Below are 24,936 nucleotides of genomic sequence, written 5' to 3' on the forward strand. Positions count from 1 at the left end.
AACTGAGTAACATTAACCCAGGGGCAGGTATTATAATTTCAAAAAACTTGAAGAACATATCAGAATCCACTGTTGTCTGCTTGTAGAATTGTCAAGATTATTCAATATGTCTAATAAAAGTTTCGATCACTGGGGCGCCAGGGTGGCTCAGTCAGTTTGGTGTCCGACTTTGGCTCAGGTCATGATCTCATGGTTTGTGGTCGTGGGTTCAAGCCCCACATCGGGCTTTGTGCTGACAGCTCAGAGCCTGAGGCCTGCTTTGGATTCTGTGTCTCCCTCTTTCTGTCCCTACCCTGGTTGCGTTCTGTCTCAAAAATAAGTAAATATTAAAAATGTTTTTTAAAATTTTGATCACTATAAAAAAGTAGAAAACCTAAATGTAATATCTATGTATTCCTTGCCAATCAGAAAAACTAGGGGAAAATGGTCCAAGTTCAAAAGCATAGAAGTTATTTTTAGCTTCTCAAATTAATGTGACATCCCGAATACTTGATTATCAAAAAAGAAACAGGAAAAAAGGGTCAATAAATCCCTCTAGGACATCATTAAATTCTAACAACTTTATTAAGATATAATTCACATACCATAAAACTCACCCACTTAAAGAGTACAATTCAACAGTTTTTAGTATATTGAGAGTTGTACAACCATCATCAAAATCCAATTTTAGAACATTTTTATCACTCTAAGAAGAAACCTCATACCATTAAATTTTAGATGTTACACTAACATCTGAAAGGGAAAAGCAGGGCGCCTGAGTGGCTCAGTTGGTTAAGCATCCAATTATTGGTTTCAGTTCAGGTCATGATCTCACAACTCCTGCATTCAAGCCTCGCATCCGGCTCTGCGCTGATGGAACCGAGCTTGCTTGGGATTCTGTCTCCCTCTCTCTCTGCCCCTCCCCCTGCTCATGCTGTCTCTCAAAAATAAAAAAATATTTAAAAATAAATAAATGGGAAAAGCTCTTCCCCTAAAGCATTCATTTCTAAAGTTATCAAAACCAAAATTAACCACAGAAGAAAATGATAAAATGTATTGAAATTTTCTATAGAAATTTGAGCTGTCGGGTGTTTGGCTGGCTTAGACAGTAGGGCGTGTGACTCTTTTTTGTTGTTGTTGTTGTTGTTAATGCTTATTATTGAGAGACAGACACAGAGCATTAGCAGAGAAGGGGAGAGAGACACAGAATCTGAAGCAGGCTCCAGGCTCTGAGCTGTCAGCACAGAACCCCACATGGGGCTCAAACTCACAAACTGCGAGATCATGACCTGAGCTGAGGTCGGACACTTAACCAACTGAGCCACCCAGGCGCCCCAGAGCATGCAACTCTTGATCTTGAGGTCATGAGTTAGAGCCCCATGTTGGGTAGAGAGTTTACTTAAAAATAAAACTAAATTAAATTAAAAAAAATTTGAGCTGTGGTTAAGAGTTGCCAAGAATGCACATGCTGGGGGTGCCTGGCTGGCTCAGTTGGTACCGCATGTGACTCTCAATCTCAGGGTCCTGAGTTCAAGCCCCACAGTGGGCATAAAGCCTACTTTGAAAAAAAAAAAAAAATGCACATGCTGAACACTTTTTTAGACTCTTCAAGCAGAGAACAAAAATCTCAAGAGCTTTACTTGGATAAATGAAAAAGGCATAAGGAGGGGTGCCTGGGTGGGCTCAGTCAGTTGTGCATCCAACTGCAGCTCAGGTCATGATCTCACAGCTGGAGAATTTGAGCCCTGCATCGGGATCAGTACTCTCAGTGCAGACCCTGCTACAGGTCCTCTGTCCCCCTCTCTCTGACCCTCCCCTGCTCGCACTCTCTCAAAAATAAATAAAACATTTTTAAAAATTAAAAACAAAAAAGAAGGGCATAAGGAACACGTTCTAGGTGGGTGTGGTGGCCACAGTTTTTAAAAAGTAATTACAGCAGCGCTTGACTAGCTCAGTCAATAGAACATGTGACTCTTGAGCTCTGGGTTGTAACCTTGTAAGTTTGAGCCCCATGTGGGTGTAGAGATTATTTAAAAACAAAATATATTAAAAAAAAAAAAAAGTAACTCAATATAAGCTTAATAATGGATAAACCAAAACCTACCTCATTTTGTTAAGATGTTTAGGAACTCTATCCATATTTGTTTTAAATAAAATAAACCTGCCTGTTTAGAAAAAGAAAAAAAGCCTGACTCACTTGTACATGGACTTCATAGTATCAAATAATATTTTTATAATGATTAAATAATAATAATTAATGATTTATTTCTATTATAAAAAATATAGTGAAGGGGTGCCTGGGTGACTCAGTTGGTTAAGCATCTGACCCTTGATTTTGGCTGTCACCATCTCACAGTTAGTTGGATGAGTCCTGCGTCAGGTTCAGTGCTGACAGCGTGGAACCTGCTTAAGACTCTCTTGCTCTCCCTCCTCTCCTTCTATCCCTCTTCCCTTTTGTTCTCTCTCTCTCTCTCTCTCTCTCTCTCTCAAAATAACTAAATAAACAAACCAAAAAAATACAGTGAAGAGGAAAATAAAATGTGGCTTTGGGTAGCTTTTACAGTAGCTGAAAACATTTGTGTGTTCACAGCCTTTTTAAAAGTATTCAAATTGATTACAGAAAAATTCATGTTCCCAAATTAAAAAAAAAACTCCCCAACAATAAAATTTCAAATTATTTATGCTGAGCAACTCCTGAAACAACTAAGAGCTCATAAGTGCCAGAAATATCCAGATCATTTGTGAGGCAGTTAAAAAAACACAGCCACAGTAAACTAAACTTAAATGTAATCCTATACAGAACCTGACAAACATAATTTACAAAGTTCTTTAAATGACCATTAAATTTTTTTTAATGTTTATTTATTTCTTCTGAGGGAGACAGAGAGTGAGAAAGGCAGAGAATCCCAAGCAGGCTCCATGCTGTCAACACAGAGCCCGACACGGGTCTCGATTCCCTGAACAGTGAAACCTTGACCTGAGTGGAAACCAGGAGTCAGACACTTAACTGAGCCACCCAGGTGCCTGAATGACCATTACATTATCAGTAAGTATTTCTGTATGGAAAAACTTTTAAAAAGGCTCCTTTAGCAAGTTACACATATGAAATATGAAAAGATAATATTTTTAAATATGATTCTATTCTATTAAAGTCCTTTAAAACATTTTTTTTAATGTTTATTTATTTTTGAGAGAGAGAGACAGAGCATGAGTGAAGGAAGGGCAGAGAGAGGGAGACACAGAATCCAAAGCAGGCTCCAGGGTCTGAGCTGTCAGCACAGACCCCAACGTGGGGCTCAAACTCAAGAACCATGAGCTCATGACCTGAGCCGAAGTCAGACAACTCAACTGACTGAGCCACCCAGGCATCCCAGTCCTTTTTTATCTTTTTATTAGAGAAAAAATTCTTAATGAAGTGAAATGGCAGAGAACATATAGTTCTTGAGAAAAAGAAAATAGGGGGGCAGTGAAGCAGGTCATCTTCACCAAGAGAAAAAAAAGTGTGGAAGAAGAGAATAAATTAGAGAAGGCAAAGCTATGGAGAACTTTCAGAGTCAAGAATCATGGGGCTAAGTCAGTTATGCTGAAAAACAGTTTGACATTAACTTATGAAGTTGAGTCTTCATATATTATACAACCAAGCAACTCAGCTCCTCGGCATATACCCTACAAAACTTCTGCACATGCTTCAGGAGGCACATACAAATATGTGCATAGCAGCACTCTTCACAAGAACCAAAAGCTGAAAATAACCTGAATGTTTACTGGCTGGAGACTAAACAAATGTGGATACATTCACACAATGGAATATTATACAATAGTGATAAAAGAACAAACTATAGCTACACTCAATTTATCAAATCCCAGAAACATCATTTGAAAAGCAAATCCTAGAAAACTATGTTGTTTTTAAGGCTCGAGCAAAACCAGGCAAGTCCAATGTATTATTTAAGCATCTAATCCCAAAATGTAGAATAGTGGTTACCTCAGAGGAGTGAGCAGGGAAATGTGGAACAGGAGGAGAACAAAGGGAGATGATGTGTTAGGTCTAGGAATTTTATTCATTTTGTATTATACTTTATAACCTACATATACGTTTCACACATATTCTTTGGTATGCACCACACTGCATTTCTATAAGATTAAAAAAAAAAAGGGGGGGGGGGAGTCCTATGGCTAGCCAAGTCAAAAGAGGTCATTTAGTCAACAGCTGATGTAATCTAGAACATTTGGCCTATGAAGGATTCCTTCATCCTTCATACCTTGCAGTTTGGCTTGCATAGTGTTTAAAACTTTTTTAGGATTCGTTTCACTATTTAAAAATCAAGAGCAATTAAAAATCCAGTTTCTGTTTTTCTCGAGAATCAAAAGATAGCTACATTGAGCCTACAATAAAATAAGGCAACAACAGACTAAAACGGAGTTGTGCTGCTCTCTTTAGAAGAGCATATACAGCTCACATACTTTCTAATAAACAAACAAAAATAAACATTAGAAGAGCATATACTATCCTATACACCATAGTCTCTCTGCTTCTGGTTCCTTTATGCCAACCAAACCACTTTATTCATTTACATTAACTGGTTAGCCCTGTGGGCGTTTGAGTTTGAGAGCTAGGATGTGGTCCAACATCTTCATTTTATGTGGGAACTAAAGCTAGCTCTGAATAATTGACTTCTCCAATGATCACACAGCTTTCATAGGCTAAACCACCATGGCCTCTTTAAACATCTGTTTTCCCCTCTCTACATACTCAACTGTGTATGTTTTAAATGAATATGCTGTTTCTGAAAGTAAGGGAACTACATCAGAAGGTCAGTAGGCATTAGAGCATATTATATACTCTATTATTATAGAAGTAGTATGAAAATAAAAGAACTAAAATAGCTTCTGATTGCCAAGAAATATTTCTTCATCTAAGTTCCCCTAAAATTGTGACAATGACCACTTTTAAAAATATAGAAAACAGCTTTACTGAGATCTAATTCACACAGCATACAACTCATCCACTTAAAGTGAATTCAATGGCTTTGAGTATGTTCACATACTAAACCGCCAACCTATCTAGCTCTAGGACACACTAACAATGATCACTTTTTAAGGGACCGCTAACAAGGTCACTGGGTCCACCGTACCATTAAGTATACAATACAAACCCAGTATTCTCAAACAATTTTCATTAAAATGTTTCCATACTCTATGTTAGGCATAAGTTCCCTAATTAAGAACATAAGAAATTCAGTATTATCCCTGGAAGATTAAGAGGTGGATGATATAGTATACACTTTTCCCTCAACAAGGGAGTTAGTTATTTCAAACTCTAGGGATTATTCTATCTATAGACTAGTGATCTCAACAGAAGACAAGTGTTACTAAACAACTGCTCAAAACAACAGCTGCAAAGGAATGAGAATATATGACACTTAATGGAATTCTTAAGGCTAGATAGAGGTGGATTTTAGGATACGAATTATGTGAGTTATACCCAAAAGCAGTTTTTGAGAGATTCTGTTTTCACTGGAAAAAGATAAATTTCAAGTTTATGGTTAGATAGCCAATACTTTGCAATTACTGCGATTCCTTTCAAAAGCCCCACTATGAGCTTAAGTTTCTAAGTTTGGTGAAAAGCATGGGAATAATCACCTAAAAATAAACATAACAAAATTGTCGAACCCAGTTATCTTAAAACAGTAGAAGTATTATTCTAAATATAGAGGCTTAAGTTTTAGTATTTATTTATTTTTGGGAGAAGGCAAGTGGGGAAGGGGCAGAGAGATGGGGACAGAGGATCCAAAGCAGGCTCTGTGCTGACAGGCTGACAGCAATGAGCCCGATGTGGGGCTCAAACTCATAAACTGCAAGATCACGACTTGAGCTGAAGTTAGCACACTCAACCAACTGAGCCACCTAGGTGCCCCTAGAGGCTTAATTTTTAAAGAATTCCCAGCCAATGCTGGGTTTAAAATCAGGGCTTTAATTTTAAAATCCTGGTCTAATCCAATTGTAAGTTGTCATTTGCAGATTTTTGCCATTTTGCAGTTACAAAATACTTTTGACAAAATATATTTTCATGGGTTTCACTGGAAAAATAATTATTAAATCAGTTTTTTATAAATTACTAAGGTGATATAGACTCTTACCCAAGGCTACATCCTTTTGGGAACTGTTGCCACGTTGGCACCAGGAATTATTTCTAAAGGAATGATGCTGAGAAAGCAAAGAAAAAATTCAAACAATAATTCCATTCACTGGGATCTAAATTATTAATATGTAATTAATTGTGCTACCTGATTCTTCCAAGACTTTTTGTGATAAGTGGCAATTATCACCATCTTCCTTTTTTAAAATGAAGGAACCAAGGCATAGATCATTAAAAACAACTATATGGATTTATTTCATATGTTGGCTATGCAATTCCATGCCACTAGTTTCAAATCTCAACACAAGAAGGTAACTAACTTAAAAGACTCCTCCTCATTGCTGATGAAACTCCTCATTGCTGATGAGGAAACTGATGCTGAAGGATCAGAAAGGATGCTGATGAGGAAACTCCTCATTGCTGATGAAACTCCTCCTCATTGCTGATGAAACCAAGGCATAGATCATTAAAAACAACTATATGGATTTATTTCATATGTTGGCTATGCAATTCCATGCCACTAGTGTCAAATCTCAACACAAGAAGGTAACTAACTTAAAAGACTCCTCCTCATTGCTGATGAAACACCTAGAGTTTTTTTGGCCTGAATACTGTACAGCATTATTAAGTGATACTTCTAGAATTCCAGTGTAACTTTAGTTGCAGCAAAAACATTCAGGGATCATTATCAAAATGTTTCCATGATTAAGCATCTGAACTATTTGTCAATAATCAACTCATGACCTCCCCACAAAAATGCCCCTCCATCCTTCTCTTCTTTGGTGAGGGGGTGGGAGTGCGTGAGTGACAGTATCATGAACCAGTGACTCAGAGCTAAACTGGGAAGCATCCTAGATTCCTTTCCTCTCCTTTAATCCCAAATCTAATCAACAGGTCCAGCCAATTTAATAGAGTAAATTGTCAAATTTCCCCCCTCTATCCTCATTCCAACCACCACAGCCTTGGTGGTTTGGTCCTAGTATCTTTCACCTAGATAATATAAAGTATATATTGGTCTCTGCCCATGGTTCCTGGCACAGAACTCCTAAGACCCTGGTAAATTCCTAAATGATAAGAGCATTAGGAATATCTTTTGTTCTAATGATGCAACTCTGGGTGGGGTTTGGCCACCAAAAAAATCAAGCCATAAGCTTGACAAAGTTTTCATAAATATACCAAAAGTATGGAGTTCAGCAGGTTTCCAGGTTAGTGAACACATTCACACCAGGAGGGTGACATGCCCCAACTCCATAGGCACAGAAGCTCCTATGCTCAAGACCCTCACAGACATTGTCTTATGTATCTCTTCTTCTGGCTGTTCATCTACATCCTTTATCATAACCTTTAACAAACTGATAAACTTTTTTTTGAAGTTTATTTTTATTTATTTTAAGAGAGAGAGAGAGAGAGAGAGAGAGAATCCCAAGCAAGCTCTACACTGTCAGTGGAGAGCCCAGTATGAGGCTCCCAACCCAACAAACCGTGAGATCGTGACCTGAGCAGAAATCAGGAGTTGGATGCTTAACCCACTGAGCCACCCAGGCGCCCCCAACTGGTAAACTTAAGTGTTACCCTCAGTTCTGTGAGCCATTCTAGCAAATTGAGTCCATGGAGGGGGTCATGGGAACTTCTGATTTGTAGCCAAATCTGACAGAAGTTGTAGGTAACCTGGGGACCTACTACTTAACAGTTGGCATCTGAAGTGGGGTGTCAGACTGAGCTCTTAACTTGTGGGATCGGACACTATCTCCAAATAGGTAGAGTTAGATTGAGTTAAATTATAGGATACCCAGCTGGTGTCACAAAGAATTGCTTGGTGGGGAAAAGTCCCCACACATTTAGCCAGAAGTGTCAGAAGTGAAGTCTTCTATGAGTGGTAAAGGAGACAGACAGGAGGGAAAGAAATGAGGTTTTTCCTACACAGGAAAAGACACATAGGTAGAAAATGGCATTTTCTCAATACAAATGGTACCTATTTACCTATTATTAGTTTATGCCTATGGAAAAGTCTTCTTGTTCAATAAGATATGAACATCAAAATCCTTGAGACATTAACTGGGGAAGTATACAATGACCACAACACTCATAGTATAAGTGGAACTCTATTGCTCATTTAAAAAATTTGTTGAGGATTTTTTCTGTACAAATTATGAACAGGTTTGCTGAGCCAGTACAAGAAACTGGATTAATTGATGAATTAATCTGTAAGGGACTGAGAAGACTTCAACCCCTTACTTTATAAACAATAAAATAGCAGCCCAAAGAAACTATTTCTCCTAAACTGGAAGATGAGAGGATCCTGCCCTAGTTTGCTCCAAGGACATGCACTAGAACATACAATAACTAAAGATTTACATTAACAACATAAACCAAAAGCTTTTACTGAAATGCTCTGTGGGCAGTACATTGATGTACTATGCTAAGAAAAATGTAATATTTATATAAAGCCCTTGATATAGTGCTTTGCACAGGGTAAATGCTCAATAAATGGCAGCTATCAGTTTCAGCTGTATAGTCCTTGGAAGACTGAACATGTGATGTTTACCTGATATCAATAACCAATTGCTTGGAGCACCTGGGTGGCTCAGTCAGTTAAGTGTCCTACTTTGACTCAGGTCATGATCTCACAATTTGTGGGTTCAAGCCCCACATTGGGCTCTGTGCTGACAGCTCAGAGCCTGGAGCCTGCGTCAGATTCTGTGTCTCCCCCTCTGTCTCTCTCAAAAATAAATAAACATTAAAAATTTTTTCAAAAAATAACCAATTGCTTTTATACAAGAACAGACATTTCTCCAAAGAAGACATACAGATGGCCAACAGACACATGAAAAGATGCTCAACATCACTGATCATCAGGGAAATGCAAATCAAAACCACAATGAGCTATCCCCTCACATCTGTCAGAACGGTTAAAATCAAAAACACAAGAAACAAGTGTTGGCAAAGATGTGGAGTAAAAGGAATCCTTGTGCACTGTTGATAGGAATGCAAACCGGTACAACTATAGTGAAAAAGATTATGAAGCTTTTTCAAAACATTAAAAAGAATTATCATATGATCCAGTATTTCTACTACTGGGTACTTACCCAAAAAACATGAAAACACTAATTCAAAAATACATATGCACCCCTAGGTTTACTGCAACATTACTTATTGCAGCATTTTTTTATTATTGCAGCATCATTTACAGTAGTCAAGCAGCCCAAGTGTCCATTGACAGATGAACAGATAAAGAAGATGTGGCACACACATACACACATATATATAATGAAATATTAGTCATCGAAAAGAATGAAAACTTGGGGCGTTTGGGTGGCTCCATCAGTTGAGCGTCCAACTTCAGCTCGGGCCATGATCTCACGGTTTGAACCCTGTGTTGAGCCTCATATCAGGCTCTGCTGACAGCTCAGAGCCTGTAGCCTGCTTCAGATTCTGTGTCTCCCTCTCTCTCTGTCCCTTCCCTGCTCATGCTCTCTCTCGCAAAAATAAATAAACATTAAAAAAAAATTAAAAATAAAGAACTACTAGAACTGATAAAGAAAAAGAAATCTTGCCATCCAAAGCAACATGGATGGATCCCGAGGATAAAAAGCTAAGTGAAATAAGTCAATCAGAGAAAGAGAAATACCATATGACTTCACCCATATGTGGAATTTAAGAAACAAAACAAATGAACAAAGAAAAAAAAAAAAGCAACAAACCAAAAAAACAGATTCTTAACTATAGAGAACTGATGGTTACCAGAGGGGAAGTAGGTGGGGAGATGGGGGAAATAGGTGAAGGGGATTAAGAATAACTTACCACAGGGGCGCCTGGGTGGCTCACTTCATTTCAGTTTAGGTCATGATCTCACAGTCCAGGGATTGAGCCCCACATGAGGCTCTGCACTGGAGCATGGAGCCTGCTTGGGATTCTCCCCCCTCCCTCTCTCTCTGTCTCTCCCCCGTTCACGCTTGCTCTCTCTCAAAATAAACATACATTTTTAAAGAATAAACTCTTTAAAAAAAAGAGTACACTTATGATGAGCACTGAGTAATGTACAGTATTATTGAATTAATATACTGTACACCGGAAACTAATATAACAATGTTAACTATACTGGAATTAAAAAAACAAACAGCTGCTTGACTAACTTGATAGACTAGAATCCCTGTGGCTCTACTAATTCAACACTTTTTGATTTTCCAGATGGAAAAAGTGAAACCTAAAAGGGCTAACTGACTTGCAAAGCCAGCTACAGTGAGTAGAGACAGAGCCAACGCCAAACCCTGAATCCCGTTTGGTTTCCATTACATGTCACAGATCTGCAATTTAGCTATACAGTTGTGTTCAAACTTTTATAAGAGGATAATAGCACTGTTACTATACCTGACTTTTTCAATCTTTTTATTAAAACCATCACTGAGCTATGAATTTGACATGAGAATCATCAACAATCCGGATTGGCAATATTATAGTCTTAGGAGTCGACAAAACAAGTCTTTTTTTTTTTTTTTTTTAACCTTTATTTATTTTGAGAGAGACAGAGTGTAAGCAGGGGAAGGACAGAGAGAGAGGGAGAAAAGAACCCCAAATAGGCTCTGTGCTGTTGGCACAGAGCCCTGATGCGGGACTCAATCCCACAAACTCAAAGATTACAACCTGAGTCGAAACCAAGAGTCAAATGCTTAACCGACTGAGCCACCCAGGTGCCCCCAAACAACAGTCTTGGTAAAGCAATTCTATCATGGCCACCTGATGATTGGATAGCTACAAGAGCAGCTGTTATATGCACCTGAAGCATAGTCTCTCACTACATGTAGTTTACATGTAGTCTCTCACTACAAGTAAAATACAAAGGAGAAAATACTTTAAAACAGTTTCCAAAGCACTCTTAAAATGTGACAATAGCTGCAGGTCACTAAGAAACTGAGACACTCTTGGCATACAGTAATTTGTTTTAAGCAAAGACTCACAAGGAGTTTAATAAAAGCATTGGGAGAACAAGACTAAAAGCCACAGTGCCAGAGTTGTAGCAAGCATTCAAAAAAAAAAAAAAAAAGTTCCCTTTCACAAACAGTGGAAAGGCCAACGTGGACTGTGGACTTTCAGGTCCTTCTAATGTGAATTAGGGTGCACTCCCTCTACTCTCGTAAAAATAGAAAAGAACCTCCAAACGCGAGGGAAAACAGCACAGGGCACAGAGGGGAATCCAATCTATTTGTGGTGAATTAAATTCAACTCAACAAATAATTCCTGAAAACTCTACTGTGTGTAAGACATTGTGAATGAAAGATGCTTGTTCTGCCTCAAAGAACTCTAAATGGGAGGAAGGAGGAGAATGAGGTTCACCGAAGTACACAAATAACCCAACGCCTAATACAAGTGCCTTCTAAGAAAGGTTCCAGTTAGGGCTACAGGTTCAAAGGCAAGATTTCGAGACTCAGAGAAGGCTTCATGGGAGAAGTAGCGCTCGAGATAGTCACAGAAAAAAAAAGGCAGAGATTTTGGGATGAAGAAAAGAGCAGGTGAGCGTTCAAACAACCATGAGAGGCCAAATCCCAGTTTCCTTGCAACCGCCGCCTCCTCACGCGTTCAGCGGGCGTCCTGAGTGCCATCCTCCGGGGGGCAGAGGCCTACCCCTCGCCTCCCCGGTTGTCCCCCCGCCATTTCTCACCTCAGAGACTTCCAAGTTCCCCCTCGGTCAACCCTGTCTGAGGACAGAAGACAACACCGACAGGAGAGAGCCCGAAAGCTGGCGGGGTGCTGTCAACTCACCGGCTTTTGCTGCTCCGGCCAGGCCGCATCGCCATGGTAACGCCGCCAACCCCGGGTTCGAACGCCCGCGCCAGCGCCCGCGCGCCTACAGGGCCGCACCATCTACCAATGGGCATTCGCGGAACTCGTTGACGTTAGATCCCTTTTCCTCTAGAAGACCAATCAGTGAACCGAGGAAGCAGTGGGCGTAACCCTCACTTTGCGTCTTTCAACCAACCGTATAGCTTGAGTGAAGATCTCGCGACGTTCTAAGTGAAAGAAAGGCATTTTTGAGGCGGGTGGAGGAGACTTCTCCCTATACTGTTGGTCGCTCTAAGCGCAACCGAACCCTCCGGATTGGTCGACGTACTCCCCCTTTCCGTTCAAGGCCCGCCTCCTGCCTCCCTCGGCCCTGGGTGAGTAGTCTTAAGGATCGGCCTCTGTGTTGAATTCTGTGCTAAGGTACTGAGGTTTGACCGATGAGAATCTGCAGCTGAATAGCCTCCCGTCGGTGCACCGTCAAAGGTGGACGCGCTCTCCCCCAGGCTGGCAGTGAGGCGTGGGCAGGCCAGACCTCCCCCCAACCAACCCCACCCCCTCCGCCGCTCGCAGCACCTCAGTTTTCCTCTGTGCTCAGGAAGAGGGGAGGGTTCAATGGCTCTGAGCCTTGCTGGCCCGCACGCAGGTGACGATGGGGTGGGGCATCGGAATCCCAGAGTTCACATTTAGGGCCCTACGGCAAGAACGCCATACCTTTCCCTCCCTCGGCCTCAGTTTCACTTTGTTGTTGCCCTTTAAACCCTGCCTGCTTTCCGGAAGAGATTTTATATTTTCTAATATGTTTCATCTATTGAATGAATAATATCGTGGCAATTATAGCAGAAGTAAAGAAAGAAAATCACAGGAGAGTCCCACCACCTAAAACATAACTTCCTTGTTCTTTGTTGTGGTCTGATTTGGGCCCTATGTATTTGTTATTTGTTATTATATATCTTAAAAAAAAAATATATATATATATATATACATATACACACACATATACATATATGTATGCATATACACACAAGAAAACCTTGGATTGGGAGTGTTCTGTAAGGGAAGCAAAGGTTTCTAATAAATTTTAACTTGGTAAATGGACAATGTCTTGCGATGTAAGTAGTACCTGACGCCAAATGTCACATGATCACAACTGAGCCAATGGTTCTTGAAATTTGCTTTGATATACAAGTGCTTTGGATTATAGGCATGTTTCCGGAACGAATTATGCTTGCAAACTAAGGTTTTACTAAACTGACTGCAATCATATAGCCAAATGTAAAACTGTAATACAGAGTCAAGGTTAAGAACAAGGTTGTTGGGAGTCAGGCAGACCTGCCTTTGAGTCTACCCAGACATATCTTTCCTTTTTTTTCCTCTTGAAAAATTACAGTAAAGGCTCAGAGGGTTGTTGTGAAAATTAAGTGAATTGATGAAAGTAAAGCACTTGGCACAATGCCTGACAAGCAGTAACTCCCCCCCCCAAAATGGTACCTCTTACCTTCATAATAGAAACAAATAAATATACTAGTCAACAAGGCCAGTAGACTTACTGCGAGCACCCAATTTAGTTCAAAATTTGTCAGAGAAATAACACAAAAAAGGAAACCATTTTTCAAAAGAGTGAATTTCTTCCCAGTTCCTATATTGAAAGGAATTTATCTTGTGGTACTTTATACATAAGGAATATATATGGTGTAGTGAACAGTGTGGTCACCAGCAGTTTTGCTGGAAATATGAAAAGCCATTTCTTGATTCAGCTATCAATAGAAGCTAAGAGCATGCTATTAGATCATAATACAGAAGCTTTCTGATGACCTTTTATGACGACAGGGATAAAAATTACTCCTATATATTCAGTACTTCTGATATGTCTGATCTTATGTATATATTATTTTTAACCCTACTACAACCATGTAAAATAGAGGTTACCCTCATTTTACAGATGAGGAAAGTGAGGCTTAAGGAAGTATTTTGCTTAAAGTAATACAACTGTTGAATTAGGGAGTTAGGTCTTTCTCACTGCAAAGCCAGCCATGCTTTTCCATGTTGTTTCTGACTGAAAGAGGATAAAATGCTTTGAATATCAGATGCACAGGCAGACTTACCCAAGTGGAGGAGGTGGCCTGCAGAGGTACCTATAGTGGAAGCAAAATTTTTTTCCAAAGGAAATTTTCACCTTGGGCAATGAAGAGGTGGGATGAGGTGATCAGATCACTGAACACAATTCTATCTGTTCATTTACCTTGTGGGTAGTCTATAGCACTTCAAATTCATCTTGTCCCAAGCAAATCATTATTTTACATTCTACTCCCTATTCCACTGTCACCCAAACCAATCTCTCTTTCCTCCTCTCTCCCTTGAACAATGAAACATCAAATACTGTTGGTTTTCTTTTCGAGATATTTCTCAAATTCATCCCTTCCTCTCCTTTTTCAGGGTCTCTGCCTTAATTTAACTCTATCATTTGTCACCTGGCCTATTGGTGACAAGCTTGTAACTCGTTGATCTCCCTGCCTTCAATCCTAATTCATTCTCTACCTTCCTTGCTGCCAGAATGTCTTTGTAAAATGTCAATCTGACCATATCACCAACCCTGCCTAAAATCAGTCAAAGGCTTCTCATTGCCTACAGAATATAAACTAAGCTGTTTATCAATGGAATGCCATTTTGTGCTTGAGGGTCTTTGCCCACGCTCCTCTCTGCCTGGAATGCCCCTTGCCTCCACCTTTATTCTGCCTGGTGAATTCCTAGCCATCCTTCAGAATCCTTATGGGGTGCCTCTTTGACCTAAAGATAATCACTCCCTCTTCTTTGCTTCCTTTCCATTTTACACATACCCCAATGATGCACAAAACACACTGGCAACTTGTCTAAGTACCTTCCGATTTCACGAGACTGTGAACCCTTAGAAAGCTGGGGCTTTATAATATTCAGCTCTATATCCACTCTTCAGTTCTGTCATACTGCTTGTCAAGTGGGACATACTCAACAGATGTTAGATGAGTAAGTAAATCCCTTCAGGCGCTAATATTAGAATTCTCCATGTTTGCTTTCTAGAATTGTACAGCAGATGGCACTAATAGGCCACTTAACAGATCCTCTTTACTAGGAATGATTTTTGTTCCAACCTTGTCTGACTTTGGCCCCATCCTGGAAGCCAATATTCATGCCTTTACAGGTGAAATCTCCTGTTTTCGCCCTCAGCCAAATAGCAAAGATAGCAAGATGACTCAGCAGCTTGGTCTCTGTGAGAAAAGAGAGTGGCAGATGCCCAGGGAAAGGTGCAATTAAGGGAACATTTTCTTTGTCTCAATTTATTCACAGTAGTTGGGAGCTTCTTGCTTGCTTGCTTGCTTGCTTGCTTGCTTGCTTGCTTGTCACAAGAAAGAGCTTTATTCACTGATGGGCACCTCATGTCTATTCCATCCTTTGAAAGGGAGGAGGGGAGTTGAAGAATCAGAAAAGACCATTATGATATGGGAAGAGAGGGAAAGCCGAGCAGTCAGAGTTGCTTGTAAGCAGGCAGAATTGGCCTTCCTCCTCACAGCGGAGTGGCCCGGGCAACTTTCCTGGATACCAGCACCCTGCCTAAGTTAGGTGTTTTTGTGCTTGTTCAAGGCTAGCATTAAGGGTATTCCCAACGCTTGGTGCTTAGGAACCCCCAGGCTACTGGATATGGTTTTGAACATGTGGTTTTAGGTCCTTACTTCCCAGAGAAAAAGCAGAGGACTCATAGAAAGGCAAAGTAGGGGCCTAAGGCTACACTTTACCTCTCCAGGTCATCCTTGGGCACCAAGATCTTCATCTCTACTCCCTGCCCCCCAACTAAAACCTATTCTATGGAAAGGATTCCAGCTGGGCACCTTTAAAATGTATGGGGTGCCTGTGTGGCTCAGTCGGTTAAGCATCACTTCAGCTCAGGTCATGATCTCACAGTTCGTGGGTTTCAGCCCTGCATTGGGCTCTGTGCTGACAGCTCAGAGCCTGGAGTTGCTTCAAATTCTGTGTCTCCCTAAGCATTAAAAAATTAAAAAAAAAAAAATTCCCCATATGAATATAGATCAAAAACTGGGCATTTTGGAACTGGGAGTAATTTTATAAATTATTTGCATGTCCTCTCTCCAGGCCATTTGTGCCCTAAGCCCTGATCTTTCATGGTAAGCAGAGCTGTATAAGGAGGGAGATATACTTTGGAGTTAGACTTACTTGGATTCAAATCTTGCCTTTGGGCTATGCCTTTGGGCAAGTATTTTCACCTTTTTGAGTCTTAGTTTCCTCATCCAAAACTGGAGACAGTCATGCTTATCATGATGATTTGTCTTGAGCATTAGAAAAGATACACGTAAAGAACTTTGCACAGTATAGCTGGCACAGTGCAGATGCTTAATTGATAATGTGGTGGCATGAAACAGTTTCTGTTAAAGGGATTTAAGATTATAAGGAACAAGTTGAGGATTTGGGGAGCTCTTTCTGTATCTAAAGGTATATTTGTGAGGGCGTTTGGGGTTGAGCTATGCTTGCAGTAGCACTCTGATTAATTTGATGAAAACATTGGAACACAATACATCAGTACAGCCATTTATCTGTGAATTATTTTTTGGCACCTAGGTTCTGAACCTCCTGAGCTATAAGGGAAATGTATATAGAGAGAAAGGCAAGAACACTTTTCCTTAGCTTCTGGAACCTTCTGATGACATTGAGGATTTTTTTACTCAGGTTTTTTTTAACCACCTAAGGCACTTTGCCACTTTTCTGAAGTGTGAATTGCCTGCTGTCAGCTTGGAGTTCTCATCTCTGCAATCCTGGCTGCAAGCACATTTGCATATTGGATGCTGTGTTCTTTAACCCCCTGAGGTTTGAATCTACTTGGAGTCTGGTGTGTGTGTGTGTGTGTGTGTGTGTGTGTGTGTGTGTGTGTGTGTATCTTTCTCTATAAGCTGACAACTTTCAAACCCCAGAACAGTTTCCCTTCATGGTCTCCAGAAAAACAGAAAATGTACAACAATGGCTCCATTGACTTTTATGTAAATGGCACTCTTCAGGAAAACACTGGGCTGTTTCCCAAAATCCCAGAACATACCCTGAGCATTTGTTTGAGTGGGATGTGGGGAGAGTGTTCTGTTGAGTCAATGAACATCTGTTGAAAGCTGCTGTGCTGGGTCCCAAGGAAACAGAGTGCATAGTCCGGCTCTTCCCTGCCAAAGGTACAGACTGAGATTTACCAGACTAGGTATTGTGCTTGTGGTGGCTTTGTTCTGTGTCCACTTAGCTAAACTGGAACTGTGTTTCCCAGGATTCCCTTCCTACATGGTTCCAAGTTAGGGTCAACCTCAAGAAAATTTTGTGCGAGATTTGGAAAGCTTAAGTGAAGTAGCAACAGTACACTGTGAAGGACAGAGCAGGATACCAAGCATGTGGCAGTACTTACCTTTTGACACTGATCTGCCGGTTCACCTTGTTGGTGTAGGATATAGCACTCAGGCCGGCAGCTCCCCAACTCCTGCTGAATGTCCTCCTTCAGTTACTCCGACTGCTCGGCCAGATGTCCATTCAGCTCTATGACAAAGGGCTCCAGCTCCTCCTATAAGTTCATGAGCTTGGAAATGGTGAAAGAAGTCACAGGTTTCATTTGTCCTCAAGAGTTCTACTTGTCTTCATAGGATCTGGTTTGTTTTCATAAGTTCCAGTTTTCCTTGCTCTCCTCCACTTCACATCCAGCTCTCCTTCCCAACTGCTGGCCTTGCTTATATATAGAGACTTCAGGCACAACACCAGATGCAGAGGTGACAGAGTTGCTTGGATTTCTCCATCAACTTCCATAACTGCACAAGATGTAATCCCTACACTAAATCCTTAATTTCCTCATAGTGTTCTGTTTCTCTGATCAAACGCTACAGAAGTTTATTCAAGCCATGTTAAAAGCCCAGAAGATGGAATGATTAGAAGCCAGAAGGCTTCACAGAAGAAGTGACACTGAGCTGCTTCTGAAAGCATGAGTAGGAAGCATGTATGGGGAAGGAGAGAGAAATTCTAGAGAACAGCTGGCTCAAGCCAAGCAATTGAAAAGGTAAATAGGAGTTTTGCCTTTCTAGAACAACTGTCCTCTCCACAGGTCAATAGGATAAGTAGAAAGTGAACATCTGATCCTAGCTCTTGGTCCCATTAAGATGAACCATTGGTTGGTCTGGTTCTTAGATGTGGTTACCCTTACACATTGGTGTCTACTAAGATACATTTTTCTGAGGTGTGCCCTTGTCACTACCCTAAGCCACTTCCCCATGGGAAAATATTGGCCTGCCCCCCTCTTTCCAGTGTCTCCACATGGCCACACCAGGCCTGTCTTGCCCCCCCCCCCCCATGCAGGCAGTGTTGTTTTCCCCATGATGCATTGGTGATGGCAGTGATGTAGAGCAATGCTCTGGGGCTTCTGTCCAAGGCAGGGCACTGCCCTCTAGTCTTGGATCCCTAAGCTTATCTAGGGGTCCAACATTCATTCCATGGGACTCAACCCAAGACAGGAGCAAGGTGCCCTTCACCAGTAACTTGCTACTACTTTATAAGCATCTTTATAGGAGGGCATGGTATCTGGTACCTGTTTCTGCCTAAGCCTGGAACCACTAATTTGAAACCTCTGTTCACCAGTACGGTGGCAACAGGGTGCTTCTTTCTGGTTTCCAAAATGGGGAAGGTTTTTGGCATAAATAGGGAGAGCAGGGAAATAGAACATAATGTTTTAAAAAGCCTGCTACCAGTTTACATGTAAATTTTAAAACTCAAACGGGATAGCATTATACAGTCTATTCTGAATCATACATTTTTCACTTAATATGTCCGAAAATCTTTTTTTTTTTTTTTTTAGTTTATTTATTTTGAGAGAGAGAGTGAGCGAGCTCATGAGGATGAGAGTTGGGAAGGGGCAGAGAGAGAGGAGAATCCCAAGCAGGCTCCACAATATGAGTACAGAGCCCAATGCAGGGCTCGAACCCAGGAACCATGAGACCATGACCTGAGCCGAAATCAAGAGTAGGAGGCTTAACCAACTGAGCCACCCATGCGTCCCTGTCTGAAAATCCTCTTAAAAGCAGCACATTTGGCTCTACCTCGTTTTTTAAAAAGGCTCCATAATATTCCATTGTACAGATATACTATACTTTATTTAACCTTCCCATATTGATGGATATTTGTTTCTGCCTTTTTTTCCTTTTTGATATTGCAAACAAGGTTGTGATGAACATCCTTATGTGTATATCTTAAACATGTATTTGTGTATGTCAGAGTGCCTAGAATGGAATTGCTAGGTGTAAGGGAATATGCATTTTATGCTTTGATAATTATTACCAAATTGCCTTCCTAAGGGGACATGCTAATTTTCTCTCCTACCAACAGTATATGAGAGCACAGACCATTTCAGAAACCCCATTTGAGGGGCACTTAGCTGGCTCAATCGATAGAGCATGCAACTCTCGATCTCAGGATTGTAAGTTCAAGCCCCACAATGGGTATAGAAATTACTTAAAAATAAAGTCTTAAGGGGTGCCTGGGTGGCTCAGTTGGTTAAGCTCCAACTTCAGCTCAGGTCATGATCTCGTGGCTTGTGAGTTCAAGCCCCACGTCAGGCTCTGTGCTGATAGCCTGGAGCCTGCTTTGGATTCTGTGTGTGTGTGTGTGTGTGTGTGTGTGTGTGTGTCTGCCCCTCGCCCACTTATGCTTTCTTTCTCTCTCAAAAATAAACAAACATTAAAAAAAATTTTTTTAAGTCTTAAAAAAACCCACTTGAATTATTTCCAATTCTTAAAAATTCATTATAGGTTTAGAAATATTTGGAAAGATCACAGTGTTGGGTGGATTTGGTTTTTTGGTAAGCCATGTGTTGACAGTTCTGAGAATTATCCTGGAAAGAGTTTCAGTTTGGGTCTGATTTGTGTGCCTTTGACAGATGCAGGCTTATCTCGATTGAGTACCAGCAAGGGGGCTGAGGAGGCCATCACCTCCTGCTCCAGCTCTCTGCATCAGCTCTGCTGTCCAACATACCAGCTCCTTCTTTGGCTCTGGAATCTTGCAGATGAGGCCCTGCTGACTTGGGTCTTTTCCTGCCTGGGTCACTCTCCCAGGCCTTTGCTGCATTTAAGATATCTGATTTTCTTCTCGTTCTGCCATCCCACCTCAGGACCTTTATTCATGCTGTCCACTTCTCCTGGAACACACTTCTTCTCTTCATTCCCATTGCCAACTTACCTTTCACTCGTCCTTCTCTACTCAAACATCCCTTCTTCCAAGGAAGCCTTCCTTGTTCCCTCAGACAAAGTCAGGTTACTCATTACACATTTTTCCCTTGTAGCACATACCTTATTGGCAATTATTTTTTAGTTTGCTTAATTATTTGATTAAAATCTGTCTCTCTCACTAGAATATAAACTGCATGAGAGCAAAGGCCTAGCATGTACTTAGTACATGGTAGCTACTCAATATTGTTGACTGAACAAATGACAAATTTTCTTTAGAAAGGCCTTACATAAGAGATCTTCCATATATTTTGTTACCTTGATAACCTGTCCCCCTTCAGATGAGTTGTTTTTTCACTTCTGCAGATATTTCTATTCTTCTCCCTTCCTCTCTTTTGTTGTTGTTGTTCCTTGTTGTTGACATTCTTTTCTGAAATGGAAAGAAAAGTAACTGAAATGGAAAGAAAAGTAACTAAAATGGAAAAGGCTAAAAAATTGTAGTCTTCACAGAATTGCTGGTTATAAAATTAATAAATATTTTCTGTAAACTTCCAAACAATACAGAAATATAGGGACTGGAAAATTAAAGTCTCCCCATAATCTCATCCTCCAGGAAATACTATTAATGATGTGTATCCTTCCAAACATTTTCCTATGCATATTGAAATCTTTTGAATGCTTATTACATGCCTGGCACTGTTCTAAAGCACTTTACAAAAGTTAAGTCACAACAACCCTCACAGCAACCCCTTGAGGTAGAACTGTTATTAAAATTTTTTTTAACGTTTATTCAGTTTTGAAAGACAGAACATGAATGGGGGAGGGGCAGAGAGAGAGAGAGACACACACACACACAGAATCTGAAGCAGGCTCCAGGTTCTGAGCTTTCAGCATAGAGCCCAACCCAGGGCTTGAACCTACAAACCATGAGGTCATGACCTGAGCCAAAGTCTGCTGCTTAACTGACTGAGCCACCCAGGTGCCCCTGAGGTAGAACTGTTACTATCCTGTCTTAGATAGAGCTGAGGAAAATGAGACTTAGGAGCTAATCACACAGTGAATAAGTAGTAAAGTCAAAACTTGAACTCACGCTGCAGATTCACACTCTTGACCATTATACTAGCTTGCTTTTGATGGGGTAGGAAAGAGATTTTCTACTGTGTGTGCCTTTTTGTACTTAGAATTTTGAACCACATGAACGTGTAACATTCTAAAACCTGGATAAAAGACTAAAAATATCAATAACAAAAAGCTTTTTAGTACCCCAACCTACCTTCCCTGAATGGCTCCTCAAGCCATCTGAAACTACATTGCTGGGGTCTCTGCCCCACAGACTCAGGCTGGAGGCCGAAAGGAAATGGGACCATGGGTTTGATGAGAATGTTCCTCATCTCTTCCATTCATAGCATCTCTCCAGTTTCAGTGGGTTTGCTTCTGAGGACCTCCAGTCTCTTAATGCACACACACCAGCCCCAGCCCCTGTGTCTTAACAGGGAGTCCTGGAGGAGTTGGGATAGAGCTTCCCTGACAGGGTAGGGGCCAGGGTCCTACCATCACACACAAATCAGCCTCTGATTCCTGGTTTCTCCCATCTTGTCTTCGGTATGCTGCCTTTTTCTGTAGCTGATGAGGTCACTGTTAGCTGGTCTGTGCTATTCCCCAGCACCAGAGTGCTGCCCCCAGGGTAGATCTTCCTGTTTTGTGTAACTTCCCAGGGTCTCACATCTTCTTCCTTAAGTCCTCAGATAGACCATGGCCCTCAGAGCGTGTGGCTTGATCATTTTCCGAAGACGCCTCATTCCCAAGGTGGACAACCCTGCGATTGAGTTTCTACTGCTGCAGGCATCAGATGGCATTCATCACTGGACTCCTCCCAAAGGTGCAAGGCAGAGGGGCTGGCTCTCGGGAAAATGCTGAGTATTGCTCAGAAAGCCACCCTGCCAGGCCCTCCACAAAGCTTATATTTCAGGGACTGTGCAGCAGGAGGGGAGGTGGGGGCAGGAGCCCTTGATCCTTTCTACATACATAGTCTCCATGCCAGACCAGAGCAGAGCTGGAAATAGAACTTTGTGATTGAATCCCAGGGCAGAAGCAGCACCGGTTTTCTGTGTGTGACTCACATTCACTAGAGTGCCAGTCTCTGTGGTGAATGCCTGGGTAGGAGAAAAGGCACTGGGCTGGGAATTGGGGGCCTTGGGATCAAATCATTACTGGGTTACAGGTCAGGAGCCCAGAGTGAACAGCCTCCAGATAGAAGGGAGCAGGAACTTTAAAGGGGAGTGCCAGTGGGAGGGGTGAACAAGGATCCAGGTTGGAGGAAAATAAGGAAATGGGAACAGGAAATAAACTTTGCACTTTTGCATTTCACTAAGGAGAAATAAGGTGAAAGCGAGGGACAAAAGTGTCACAAACTCTATGAATAGAAATCTTCACACTTGTCTCCTGATCACCAATGTCATACTGCATAGTACCTCTCACTGAAAGATTTCAAAGGACCTCTCCAAATTTTGTCCCGCCTGGGCCTGAAGGAGAAGTCACCCTGTTAACACTCATGGGTAGAATGCAGCACAGACACTATTGGGAAGGGCGTGTTCAGAGACTCCCCACACTTCTGAGGGCAGGTGGGGATCAGGGTCACCTCTTACCACCAACATCCCTCTCACCTTCCTCCCCCAATGCAGTACCTACCTGGCTTTGTGCACATAGCTACATAAAGTGCTATAGAGAGAAGATTCCCAGAAGCCATGAGCTAGATTGGTTTTTTAAGCCCCGACTCCTGGTTGCTTTCTGTGGGAGCTGTACAGCAACGGGTGACTCAGGGCACTGCTGGGAGAGCCCCTGGGAAGGAGGAGGGCTAGGAGGTCGCCTTGTCTCTGAACGAAGAAGGGAACAGCTAACAATTCCTGTTCCCCATGAGCTCCTGAACAAGGAGGCCCCCAGCAACTTGCTGGAACCATGTGTTGACAGAGGCTGCCAGACCCCTCCCTGTCCTTCCTGGCCCCTCTGGGCAAGCTGAGAATTTGCAAGGAGGTCCTAGAGGCAAAACTGAGGGCTGCTCCCAGTCTGCAGAGCTTCAGGCTCTCCTACAGCAGTTTCTTGGCAGCTGTCTGGTTGGGTTTGAGTCTTGCCAGCAAATTTTCTTAGAACTGGCTCTCAGCTTGTCCTTAGTCTAAGTTCCCATCAGGACTTTCCCTATGAAACTGGAATCTGGCCTTGTTCAGAAAGATGAAAACAATTTAGAAAAGCCTTGATAGCTACTTGGAAACAGCTGCCAGTGCTGCAGTGCAGGGTTTGGAGCCTGTCTGTTGGCCCTGGGACTTCAGGGACCAACTAAGACAGTGTTGAGTCCTCGCTGTGGATTGTAGGCAAAGTGCTCCCTCTTCAGCCAGCTCTCACCTGCCAAGAAGTGACTGCCCTTCCTTCGGAAAATCAATTTAAGGTCTCCAAGGGAAAAGTCTCCCTGAGAACTTGAGGAGAGCTCCAAAGAATAAGAAAGCAGAGGTCTGAGGAAGGCCATCTCTCTCATCACTGAAGAGCAGTCTTCTAGATCAGACTTGTTAAACCCATGGTCTTAACTCTCTGCAGAGAAGATACGGTGGGGAGGAGGAATTGCCCAGACACTACCTGTTCTGTACCCTATTCCTAGGCATGTTAGGATGTTACCAATCTGTAGACCCCCTTTATCCTAGCAACATCTAAAAAAGTCACCGAAGGGACGCCTGGGTGGCTCAGTCGGTTAAGCATCCGACTTTGGCTCGGGTCATGATCTCACAGTTTGTGGGTTTGAGCCCCACGTCGGGCTCTGTGCTGACAGTTCAGAGCCTGGAGCCTGTTTCAGATTCTGTGTCTCCCACTCTCTCTGCCCCTCCCCTGTTCATGCTCTGTCTCAAAAATAAATAAACATTAAAAAAAAATTTTTTTTAATTTAAAAAGTCACCGAAGACCCCCTATCTTTAAATCATCTGACCTGAAAATTCCACCTTTGTTGAAGATTATCTCTTCCTCTTTTTTCCTAACCAGGCCATGTGGAATCAGGAGAAAATGACTTAGAAGCAGCCTTGCGGGAGACTCAGGAGGAAGCAGGCATAGAAGCAGACCAGCTGACCATTATTGAGGGGTTCAGGAGGGAGCTCAATTATGTGGCCAGAGAGAAGCCTAAAACAGTCATCTACTGGCTGGCGGAGGTAAAGGACTGCAATGTGGAGATCCGCCTCTCCCATGAGCACCAAGCCTACCGCTGGCTGGGGCTGGATGAGGCCTGCCAGTTGGCTCAATTCAAAGAGATGAAGGCAGCGCTCCAAGAAGGACACCAGTTTCTCTGCTCCACAGCCTCATGAGCTGACCAGAGCACAGTCACTTACCTCTGTAGGATCCCTGAGGGCCTTTCAAGATGAACCATTGTCAACTCCGGGGAAGGATTGTGTTGGTCTTTGGCTCATCATAGCAAAGAGCAGATGGGTTAGTAAAATCAGCTGAGGACTCTCAGAGGAACGCAAACAAAAATCTCAGCTGGGTGGAAAGGAAGGCAAACGAGGAGTTAAAAAGTCTAGGTGTAATAAGTACATCCTTGTAATTTACAAATAAACTTCAGGGAGCTTATCTGCCCATCTAACCTGTTGTCTTTATTTCTTGGACTCTTGCCCTGGTGGGGAGAAAGCTAAAGTGAAATGGAGCTCTGATCTTAGCCAGAGAGAATCCTGTGTCCATGCACTCATACCCCAGAGAAGCTAAGGGAGGAGTCAGGGTGACTCTCCTGCCTCTGGAACTCCACCCGACCAGCGTTCCTGAGACTTTGTGACCTGTAGTTGGACGGGAAATACA

The 24,936-nt window shown here is 41.9% G+C and overlaps 2 protein-coding genes across 3 annotated transcripts in view; one reads left to right on the forward strand and one right to left on the reverse strand.

Annotated features, from left to right (window-relative positions):
- KIF24 (kinesin family member 24) overlaps positions 1-11,948 on the reverse strand; it is a 74,409-nt gene extending 62,461 nt beyond the window's left edge. Inside the window, exon 1 of the mRNA XM_015535035.2 lies at positions 11,876-11,948. The gene's annotated coding sequence lies outside the window, so the exon portion shown is untranslated. The remainder of the gene's footprint in view (positions 1-11,875) is intronic.
- Positions 11,949-12,136: 188 nt separating this feature from the next.
- NUDT2 (nudix hydrolase 2) lies at positions 12,137-24,727 on the forward strand. Of its 2 annotated transcripts, XM_015535034.2 has the most exons (4): positions 12,137-12,270; positions 17,791-17,960; positions 21,854-21,994; positions 24,136-24,727. In XM_015535034.2, exons 3-4 carry the CDS (start codon positions 21,868-21,870, stop codon positions 24,450-24,452), a joined length of 444 nt encoding a protein of 147 aa, XP_015390520.1. In that variant the 5' UTR covers positions 12,137-12,270; positions 17,791-17,960; positions 21,854-21,867; the 3' UTR covers positions 24,453-24,727. The 2 variants fall into 2 exon arrangements, with proteins under 2 accessions (XP_015390520.1, XP_007076622.1); XM_007076560.3 differs by lacking the exon at positions 17,791-17,960 and having other exon boundaries at positions 12,138-12,270.
- The last annotated feature ends 209 nt before the right edge of the window (positions 24,728-24,936 follow it).

Source organism: Panthera tigris, chromosome D4, assembly GCF_018350195.1.
Source record: "Panthera tigris isolate Pti1 chromosome D4, P.tigris_Pti1_mat1.1, whole genome shotgun sequence".
Taxonomy (NCBI): domain Eukaryota; kingdom Metazoa; phylum Chordata; class Mammalia; order Carnivora; family Felidae; genus Panthera; species Panthera tigris.